Source organism: Salvelinus namaycush, chromosome 16 (assembly GCF_016432855.1).
Source record: "Salvelinus namaycush isolate Seneca chromosome 16, SaNama_1.0, whole genome shotgun sequence".
In the NCBI taxonomy this organism is placed as follows: domain Eukaryota; kingdom Metazoa; phylum Chordata; class Actinopteri; order Salmoniformes; family Salmonidae; genus Salvelinus; species Salvelinus namaycush.
Window position 1 is genome coordinate 21,523,202 of NC_052322.1, and position 11,610 is coordinate 21,534,811.

At 42.4% G+C, this 11,610-nt stretch overlaps 1 protein-coding gene across 1 annotated transcript; it reads right to left on the bottom strand.

Moving 5' to 3' along the window:
• Positions 1 to 842: 842 nt before the first annotated feature.
• LOC120061565 (2-epi-5-epi-valiolone synthase-like) lies at positions 843 to 11,129 on the bottom strand. The gene is made up of 5 exons (XM_039011476.1): positions 10,810 to 11,129; positions 2,498 to 3,131; positions 1,830 to 2,072; positions 1,381 to 1,633; positions 843 to 1,229 (listed from the first exon to the last, which is right to left on the bottom strand). Exons 1-5 carry the CDS (start codon positions 11,127 to 11,129, stop codon positions 1,153 to 1,155), a joined length of 1,527 nt encoding a protein of 508 aa, XP_038867404.1. The 3' UTR covers positions 843 to 1,152.
• Positions 11,130 to 11,610: the final 481 nt, after the last annotated feature.

Genomic DNA, 11,610 nt, shown 5'->3' on the forward strand with positions numbered 1-11,610 from the left:
CTGTAGTTTTGGCTTTGTGTTTTAGGTTATTGTCCTACTGAAAGGTGAATTTATCTCCCAGTTTCTGGTAGAAAGCAGACTGAACCAGGTTTTCCTCTAGGAATTTGCCTGTGCTTAGCACCATTGCATTTATTTTTATCCTGAAAAGCCCCGCCCTTAACGATTACAAGCATACACATAACATGATGCAGCCACCACTATACTTGAAAATATGGAAAGTAGTACTCAGTAATGTGTTTTGCCTCAAACATAACACTTTGTATTCAGGACATGTTTTGGAATATTTTTTATTCTGCACAGGCTTCCTTTATTTCACTCTGTCAATGAGGTTCGTATTGTGGAGTAAGTACAATGTTGTTGATCCATCCTCAGTTTTCTCCTGTCACGGCCATTAAACTCTAACTGTTTTAAAGTCACCATTGTCCTCATGGTGGAATCGTTGAGCAGTTTCCTTCCTCTCCGGCAACTGAGTTATGAAGAATGCCTGTATCTTTGTTGTGACTGGGTGTATTGATACACCGTCCAAAGTGCAATTAATAACTTCACCATGCTCAAGTAGACATTCAATGTATGCTTTTTTACCAATAGGTGCCTTTCTTTGTGAGGCATTGGAAAACCCTGGTCTTTGTGGTTGAATCTGTGTTTGAAATTTGCTTTTCGACTGACGGACGTTTAGATAATTGTATCTGTGTGGTACAGAGATGTAAAATCATGTTAAACACTTATTGCACACAGTGAGTCCATGGAACTTATGTGACTTGTTACGCACATTTTTACTCCTGAACTTATTTAGGCTTGCCATAACAAAAAGGTTGAACGCTTATTGACTCGAGACATTTCAGCTTTTCATTTTTTATTAATTTGTAAACATTTCGAAAAATATAGTTCCATTTTGACATTATGGGGTATTGTGTGTAGGCCAATTACCCAAAAAATCTCAATTGAATCTATTTTAAATTCGGCCAGTAACAACAAATTTAGGAAAAGTCAACGGATGTGAACACTTTCCGAAGGCGCTGTATATTATTCATATTTAGACTTCAAGTAAATGTGTGTTGACTGAAACATATTGAATATGAAACACAGTATTTCATCTTCATCAGCTCATCATGGCGTCAGTGTATTCCGTCTGGATATTGTTATCTCCAGATGTCAAGAAGAACCAAGTTCATCACACCAGATCTTGAAAGCCTGGCACAGGATTTCATCACTGATTTCATGGAAGATTTCTGTAGAGATGAGACAGAATCTACAGTATAGTCAATGAGCTTGCTTGTTTAGGTTATTACAAAACACATACTGTATGGAATATCTAGGAATGTTATGAGAGTGATATAAAAAGGCAGCCTGATGGTGTTCCTAAAGGAAAGATGTCCAGACCTGCACATCCCAGTCCTGTGGGAAGAGGCATCCTCAGGGACCCTGCAGAGTGCTTCAGTCGTTCGCTCAGAGACTTCTGCACCAGGGCCAGAGTGCAGTCCTGGTGCCACACAGGCAGCTCCAGCCCCACCATGCAGTGGCTGATCCGGGCCTTCTCCTCTCCTGTCAGGAGCCCTTTCTGGTGGGCCACGTACACCATGAAGGACATGTCAATGTTCACCGCCTCCCCGTGGAGCAGCGCAGGCAGCACTTTCTGCAAAGGAGCATAAAAAGGTTCATTCCAAAGGTAAAGTTATACTGTATGCACATTTGTCGAATTGTCTTCACTTGCCAAAAATATATCTGATCATTCACACCTTCCCTGAAATCTTTCTCCCCATCCTTTCATATCCCCTCCATACACCTTTTTTTATCATTCACTAGTATCAACTCAGTGATCAAATCTTTACCATTTCTAGCTCAGGGCTGACTAGATGGCCAAAGTCCACCAGTCTGTCCAGGTCATCCTCCCACAGATTGGGAGCCAACTCCTCTAGCATGGTTTCTATGGCAATCCGTGTGGACGAAGAGGCAGCATCTTCCAGGTCACAGCAGCCACTGATCTTGTCATGGGATTGGAAACTGGAGTCCAACAGGTACCTGCCTTTAGTCTCCAGGAGCTCAAACAGGCCCTTGTGTTTCATCAGAGCCATCTAGAACACAATGAATGATGGCTGATTTATTAGCTCCATACAGAGTTTGGAAGTAAGCCACTATCAATGGGGTGATTTAGGCTTGTAAAAAGTGCTTAACTTTATTCCTTCATATGTGTTAATTAGTAATAGTGATTAGTATAGTGTATTAGACATGTAATAGACAGCAAACAAATACAACCACACCTTGCTGTTAAGACAGCAAACAAATACAACCACACCTTGCTGTTAAGACAGCAAACAAATACAACCACACCTTGCTGTTAAGGGATGTTTGTCCAAAACAACTGTTGTCCAGATATGCCTCGAAATGCACAGCAACAGTCTGTCCTTTTAGAAAGATGACATGCTCAGTGTCATGTGTTAGGGTGCTTTCACGTATTCAACCCACATGCATACTGTACCCATGCTGCAATGATGAGTACCTTTAACATTTCTGCCATTCCATTAGAAACCTGCCTGCGAGGAACAGTTCGGATGAAGGTCCGGTCTAAAAATGTTGCGACCGGAGGTATGTAACTCCCCAGCTTGTTCTTACCATTGGCAAAGTTGACTCCAGTTTTGGCCCCCACACTGGCATCAATGTAGGAAAGCAGGGTGGTCGGGACACGGATATAGGGGGTTCGCCTCCGGTAGAGAGAAGCAGCTAGGCCCACCACATCCAGACACACCCCTCCTCCAATAGCAATGATGGGCTCAGAGCGCCTGTCTATGCCAAACTTGTGGACCTCCTCCAGAATCCTGGTCACAAGCTCCATGGACTTGTTCTCCTCTGTAGTGGGCAGTGGGAGGATCCTATAAAGAACATTTCTGGCCTCAAAATACCTGGTGACCTGGGAGCCATAGAGCTGATTGACTGTCTCATCAATGACAATGAAGCGTTTAATGGGCTTGGTGTTGCTTCTGAAAGCCTTGAGCTCATCCTGGTCCTCTATATGACCACATAGCAGTGTGTCATTCCCAACATCCAGCAGGTTGTGGCATTGGATCACTCTGTAGGTGAACACAATAGGGCTGACCACTGTCCAGGAGAGGCCATGTTCTGAGGTGCTCTGGAAACTGCATGAGGAGCCAGCAGAAATGGTAAGTGATCACAACAACTGTCATAGTGGCAGGTTTGAATGGATTTATAAAGGCTTTCATCTGGCTTGACTATAAATACTGTACATACTAACCCTGCTTTGATGTTGAGTCCCTGTATACAAACGTCCCCCACCAGTGAGGCCTAGGAGCTATGGGCACACTATCTTAGTCAACAACCAACTGGTACACTCCCTAGCACTAAATGTATTGTTAAACTGGCTGAGATTGTTCTAAGAACTTTTTTATGTTTGAAAATGACATGTTCATTCTACAGAAGGGAACTGCTATGGGCAGTAAAATGACACCGAATTATGCTAATCTGTATGTGGGGGTTGTTTGAGAATAATGTGATTTTCAGCCCTAACAATCCATTATTTCGCCATATCAAGCTCTGGAAACGCTTCATTGATGACATTATTCCTTCTATTCCAGGGTACAGCAGAGGAACTTCATCAATTCCATTCCATCAATACAAGCAGTAAACATCTGCAATTCACCTTCACCTTTGATGCGAATTAAACAAGTTTTCTTGACATTTTGATAAAGAGGGAGTGTGGTGGCTTTAGCACAGACCTATACAGAAAGCCGACGGACAGGAATTCACTGTTACGCGGAGATAGCTTGCACCCCTGATAAATAGCCTCCTTATCAGCTAATACAGTCGCATATGCAGGATCTGTAGTACACAGAGTGACTATGACAAACAAGCCGCCTGTCTGGATGAGCATTTCAGGCAACAGAGTTACCCAGAGGAATGGCTGCATGATGCAAGGGACATTTCTCACAAAGGAAAGTGGGTGTAGTCCGTGAGTGGTGGAAATTAACCTGTTAGCTTAGTCCATAGTGAAATAGGCTACTTTTGCTCCTCTAACATTAGTTACTTAATATCTTCACAGAAAATTGTTTACATTTCGCTCCTCTTTTAGCCGACATTTAATCAATGCAGGCAAACTTTTAGCAAGCTATTTATACTAAATCAGTTGCCGCTGCCCCTGCCTGGAGCCAGGCCCAACAGATGCAGCTTCAGGCTCCGCAGCCCTGTCTCCCCATCCCCATCCCCCTGAACCAGCCCTACTCCCAACTGAAGAAGGAGGTGAGCAGCATTGTGTTGAAGGAAATGTCAGTTGGCATGATTACATGTACTGCAATGCATTGAGGACAGGAATGTGATTCTCCATTTAGGAAAAATCTCACTTGACACAGAGGCAGCCAATATCAGAGCCTTAAAGGAAGAGACGCAGACTCTTAGAGATGGAAGTCTCTCCTGTCTGAGGCAACACTGATTGCTACGCAAATAGATGTTGCACCTCCATTTAGCAAGGAACACAGCCGCCAGAGGAAAAGGAAGAGATTCCATGATGAGACCTCTCAAGAGGTCAGGACAGTGCAGCAACGGGACAGGTCATGTGCAGCAATGGTGTTTCGGAACACAGTGTTTTTTTACTGCTATGGACAACATCATAAGTGACTTGGACACTAGGTTCCACACCACTGCAAAAATTGTTGAATAATTTTCTGCTGTTCTGATAGTTGGGCAGATTAGTGAGGATAAAGTCCCTTCTTTGTGCCAACCACTGATCATGAATTCCAGAGATCTTACACCTGAGTTTCAAAATGAAGTAAGACACCTGAACACTGTATATGCTGCTACTTTCCCCCCTAACTTGTCTCCTCTTGGTCTCCTGAATGCAATTTGTAAGATGCAGCTGCAAAGCATTTTTGGAGAAGTGTGCTTTGCTTTACGTATATTTTGCACACTGCCTGTGACTGTTGCTGGTGGCGAGAGAGCTTTCAGTAAGCTAAAACTGATTCAAAAAAACAATTTGATGTCTGCTATGTCCCAGGACAAGCTTTGCAGTCTTACCATGCTGTCCATTGAAAGTCAGTTAGCTAGAAAGCTGGACTTTAAAGACTTGATCAGTGACTTTGCTAGTAAGAAGGCTCGGCGCTGGGCTCTTGGTGGGTAAGGGCCAATGATAACTGTTAAATGGCATGGCTATGGATATTGGATCACTACACACATGATGCCCACAGGCTGAGAACAAGGCTGAGAACAGACTGAGAACAATATATATCTCAAAGTAATGGCTGGATTGCCATAAAATGTGTTGTGCACAATCAAGACCCCAAGTGGAAGAAACCTATTGATTTGGTGACCACTTGACCTTTCCTCTAGCGCCACCATCAGGCCTTTTCATTTCCATTTTGTTTTCCATTTTCCATTTCCACTTTTACAGCTGATTATTTTCTATTTGGTATGTATACTTAGTTTAAAAAATCTGCTGCTGATTTTATTATTTTGTTTGTTATATCATTCTATAGATGATAATGATAATTTATTTTAATTGAAGAGGTTAATGTATATTTAAGTTTTATTTATTTAAAGTTATTCATTAATGTTAAGAGAATTTTCCATTCAAGATTTTTACCATTTAAATTACATTTAGACTGTAAAAGATGGCCTTTAGCACATTTCTTATAGAGGGTATCAGTCTTGCATCAAATAGTGAATTCCACTGTATGCAGAATGTTGCATGCATGTCTGCACAGTGTTATATATTCACAGCTCACTGTCAGTAAATATCGGACAGTAAATATTGGACTACAAGAGAGTTGCAAGCCTGCAAAGGTGGAGTTATTTAAAGCTTTGAATGGGTCAATTGGGTTCTGTTGGTGTGTGGTTACAGCAATTGCGCAGTTGATGTGGTGGTGGGGTGTCTTTTCATGGGGCCCAAAATCCCTGGCGGCGCCCCTGCCCCTGACCAATGAGTTCAATGCCTTCTTCAATACTCCCCACTTCGCAAACAGTTCGACCACATCATTAAAAAACACTGGCACATCTTGAGCACTGATCCACAACTGGAAAAGACGTTTAAAGAACCCTCACGAGTAGTCTTCAAACGCGCCCCAAACATCAGCCAACTGGTGGGGGGGTCTGATCTTCCACCGGTGCCACGTAGCACCTTCCGAGACAATGTGCTGGACGGTAATTACATATGTGGTAGATGTAGGTCTACCCAGTGTAACATTACGAACAAATGCACAATGTTCAATCATCCTGTCACGGGCAAGGGCATTAAGATTAAGGGCATCATTACGTCTTCCACAAAATATGTGGTATACCTGATCAAGTGTATTGGTGGTCTATGCTATGTAGGAAAAACGAAACAAGCTCTCAAAACAAGGAAAGCAGAACACATGAGTAATATCAGGACTTTTGACCAGAGAAACCCTGTGGCTGCACATTTCATGGAGGCTCGTCACATCATCAGCTCTCTGAGATACATTGGAATCAATCATGTTAAGACTCAAAGGATGGGGGGAGATACCGATAATCTATTACCGAGAAGAGAACTGTATTTGATTCACAGTTTGTCCGCCATGTCTCCTAAAGGTCTGAACCAAAACACCGTTCTAAAATGCGCACCGCACATGCAAGCGGTTTCATTGACAGAAATGGAAATATTAGTAAGAAAAAGCGGGGATTTAAAGATACAACAACTATCATGGGTTGCTAATATAATTAGGATAATGCCTTTGGCTGCTAGACAATGAAAGAAAGAACTCATATGGCAGGCAAAAACCTGAGAAAAAATCCAACCAGGAAGTGAGAAATCTGAGGTTTGTAGTTTTTCAAGTCATTGCCTATCGAATATACAGTATATGGCGTCATATTGCACTTCCTAAGGCTTCCACTAGATGTCAACTGTCTTTAGAATCTTGTTTCAGGCTTCTACTGTGAAGGGGGAGAGAATAAGAGCTGTTTGAACCAGATGTCTGGCAGAATACCATGAGCTCAGTCAGGCGCACGCCCGTGAGAGGTAGCTGCGTTCCTTTTCCTTTCTAAAGACAAAGGAATTGTCCGGTTGAAACATTATTGAAGATTTATGATAAAAATATCCTAAAGATTGATTCTGTACATCGTTTGACATGTTTATACGAACTGTAATATAACTTTTTGCGCTTTTCGTCTGAACTAAGCGATCGCGCATTATGCATTTGGATTACTGGGCTAAACGCGCGAACAAAAAGAAGGTATTTGGACATAAATTATGGACTTTATCGAACAAAACAAACATTTATTGTGGAACTGGGATTCCTGGGAGTGCATTCCGATGAAGATCATCAAAGCTAAGTGAATATTTATAACGCTATTTCTGAGTTTTGTGACACCTCTCCTTCTTTGGAAAATGGCTGTATATTTTTCTGTGACTTGGCGCTGACCAAACATAATCGCAAGGTGTGCTTTCGCCGTAAAGCCTTTTTGAAATCTGACACATCGGTTGCATTAAGGAGAAGTTTATCTATAATTCCATGCATAACACTTGTATCTTTTATCATTGTTTATTATGAGTATTTCTGTAATTTGATGTGGCTCTCTGCACTTTCACCGGATGTTTGTTTGAGACAATGCATTTCTGAACATAAAACACCAATATCAAATGAGGTTTTTGGACATAAAGATTAACTTTATCGAACAAAACACAAATGTATTGTGTAACATGAAGTCCTGTGAGTGCAATCTGATGAAGATCATCAAAGGTTAGTGATTAATTTAATTGCTATTTCTGACATTTGTGAGCCCTCTCCTTGGCTGGAAAATGGCTGTATGGTTTTCTGTGACTAGTGCTGACCTAACGTAATCGTTTGGTGTGCTTTCGCCATAAAGCCTATTTGAAATCGGACACTGTGGCTGGATTTACAAGAAGTTTATCTTTAAAATGGTGTATAATACTTGTATGTTTGAGGATTTCTGTTGTTTTGAATTTGGCGCCCTGAAATTTCACTGGCTGTTGTTGAGGTGGGACGCTAGCGTCCCACATTTCCCAGAGAGGTTCTTAAGTAACAGGACACATAGTGATGCTAATGATAGGCCTAAGCGTCTCAAATCAAATCAAATTTTATTTGTCACATACACATGGTTAGCAGATATTAATGTGAGTGTAGCGAAATGCTTGTGCTTCTAGTTCCGACAATGCAGTAATATCCAACGAGTAATCTAACCTAACAATTTCACAACAATTACCTTATACACACAAGTGTAAAGTCTTCCGGTAGATGGAAAGTCTTTCCTAAAACCTCAATTAAATGTTAACTAGCTACAAAGTAGCCTATGCCTACCTATCAGAATGATATCATGATGATTATTTCCATCAATCCAGTGGCCATTTCTTTTGCAAACTCCATCTCATGTGCTACAGAAACACTGCTAATCAAACAATGGTGCTAGGTGCCTGAATTAAATGTCTTAGATTTTCCCCAGACCTCAAAAGTGGTATCCTGATATGGTTTAAGCATTGTTATGGACTTAGAACATACAATGTTGTTGTTTTTCTGAAAATAACGAGAACCTGGAAAAATAGGGGAAAATCCGAAACCTGTGAATTTCTGACTCAGTTTATGTTTTAATAGTAGGCCTACTATTAGTCTACTACACAGCACAGCTTGGGTTGGCCTGAATGAAAGATCAATATGGGATTTATCATTTTAGATCATTCTGACCCTTACGAAAAAAGATTGTAGTCAGAGTGCAGGATTACTGCAGTACACTGTAGTATAACTGTAGTTGGATTGCACTATATCTGCAAATACTGCATCCAAAATAACAGTGTTTTTTACTGCAGTAATTTTGCAGTATAGCTGCAGTTATACAGCAATTATTCTGCAATTACTGCATCCAACACACCACTGTCGACTGCAGTTACTGCACTTTTACTGCAATTTCAAAACTGCAATCTTTTTTTATAAGGGGAGTGAGTGTATGTCACTGTTTCTCATAGAATTTTTCATATAGGGCGCCTTTCCTTCTTGGGTGGGCCATTCGGAAACATTTTGGCAAAATTAGAGTATTCCCATTTCTCCAGGCACCTCTACAACACTGGATTTGTCCTGCCATCCAGGGCTCCACTTGGTCATTTTGTACATACGTATATATTATATTTTCTGTAACTACTTCAGTATATGTACCCATCTCCTTGATATCAAATTATTAGAGGTACATGCAGCTTACCGATCACTGTACCTGTACACAGCCCATCTGTAAATAGCACACCAACTACCTCATCTCCATTTTTGTTTTTGCTCTTTTGGACCCCAGTATCTCTACTTGCACATCATCATCTGCACATCCATCACTCCAGTGTTAATGCTAAATTGTAACTATTTCACCACTATGGCCTATTTATTGCCTTACCTCCCTAACCTTACTACATTTGCACACACTGTACATAGATGTTTCTATTGTGTTATTGACTGTACGTTTGTTTATGTGGCACTCTGTGTTGTTGTTTTTGTCACACTGCTTTCCTTTATCTTGGCCAGGTCGCAGTTGTAAATGAGAACTTGTTCTCAACTGCCTACCTGGTTAAATAAAGGCTAAATTAAAAAAATTAAAAACATAAATTGTTTTTGAAATAGGTCTCTGTAATTATATCTACGGCCACCGTGCATCCTGCATGGGAGGATATTCCAACACTTTCCAACATAATATATATCGTACTTTTTTTTTTACTGTTGCCTAGGTTTGAACTACCAATTTGTATGTATATAATCATTCATGTCTATATGTACCTCTGTGATTATGATTGACTATGCGCAAAAGTAAATTCAATTGTTTCCACATCCACCATGGATGATTTTTTTAGATTTTTTGTAGATTTACATCTCGCACTATTTTAAAATATTAATTTACATTTTCACATTTCAATAGCTCCTTGGTCATGTGACCTACTGGACACAAACAAGGTTCAGAATGTACGCTCAGTGGGCCTACACATTGCACACCCTTTAGTTTGTCCATTTTCATCTCACACGTTTTACATTACTTTTTCAAACGTTCAAATTTCAATAGCTCCTTAATCATGAGACCTACTGACCTTAAAGATGGTTCAGAATGTCCACTGACTACCCTTCTAGAACGCACACACTTTAGTTTGTCCATTTTCATCTCACACGTTTTTACATGAATTTTTCAAACTTTCTAATTTCAATAGCTCCTTGGTCATGTGACCTACTGGACACAAACAAGGTTCAGAATGTACGCTCAGTGGGCCTACACATTGCACACCCTTTAGTTTGTCCATTTTCATCTCACACGTTTTACATTACTTTTTCAAACGTTCAAATTTCAATAGCTCCTTAATCATGAGACCTACTGACCTTAAAGATGGTTCAGAATGTCCACTGACTACCCTTCTAGAACGCACACACTTTAGTTTGTCCATTTTCATCTCACACGTTTTTACATGAATTTTTCAAACTTTCTAATTTCAATAGCTCCTTGGTAATGTAACCTACTGACCTCAAACTACTTTCAGAATGTCCATGGACTGGCGGAGATGGGCGCAGCATGGCATCCAGTGCGGTAACGCGGCCGATCCCAGAGAAGCTGGCGGGAGCCCTGGGGAGAGTTCTCTTTTCTTGAAGGGCAGGGCGCCCTGGAATGGGTTCTCCCCGAGAGAGGGGCCCAAGCCCTGGAAAGCATTGCGGTTTCGGCGGCATCCGGTGAGCTCTCCCTGGCCTTTGAAAATCTGGGGGAGAGGGTGTAAATCTCACGCCGGGCTGTACCCATATCCGTGGCAGGTCTCCAAGGTGAACAGCATCTGGCATGTTCTAACAATGTAGGTAAGGGAAGTTGGCAAAAAAGATCCGGAACTTCGGGATAAGGATTGGCTCTAAGGGCTGGGTCGGTTGGGCTGGGGTGCGAAGCGGGGCTGGGCTCGAGCCGCGGCTGGGGGAGCAGTCGCTCCGTAGCCCTCCTCTCGCCACCGTTGGAAGTTTGTTGTGCGGCCCATCTCGCGGTCTCTCGTGTGTGGTCTCGCAAGGGGCTGCGTGTGGGGATTCGTTGGGGTGGTGTCTGTCAGTGGGCCGAACGCGGACCGGTGGGGGGGTTGGGTCCGGCGGTTCGCGGTGGCAACTCTGGACGCGCCCTTCCTGCGGATCTCCCCAGCTATGGCGTTCGCCGGCCCCACACATTGTAGGTGGGGAGGTCTCCCCTACGCTCACTAGACTTGAGGCGGAGACTAAACCCATTGGCCCCGCAGTGATAGGGTATTGCATGGATCTGGCTCATGCCTTACGAAATGGGGAGAGGTATCTCCAGCTTGTCTGGGGAGGGAGTCCTACATCTGATGTGGGTAGTACCATCCACACCCATTGATTTGCTGCGGAACCATAAAATGGACGGAAGAAGCCTAGGTTCCCACTGGGCACGGATCACTGAATGTCAACTTGATGACCTGTCGCGGTCGCACTCAAATCACCCGTGGGGTGACTGTGACCCCCTCATGTCAAAGTGAGGAATATTGATGAAGCGCTGGTAAAGCATGGTTCCTATGGCTCTGTCCCGGAGGGCTGACTGTGCAAGCAAATGATTGAAAGGGGATGATTATTTTCTGTTGCTTCTTCCGACACCCGGTCGATGGTGCCGCTAGATACTGCAATGGGTATTTGGTTC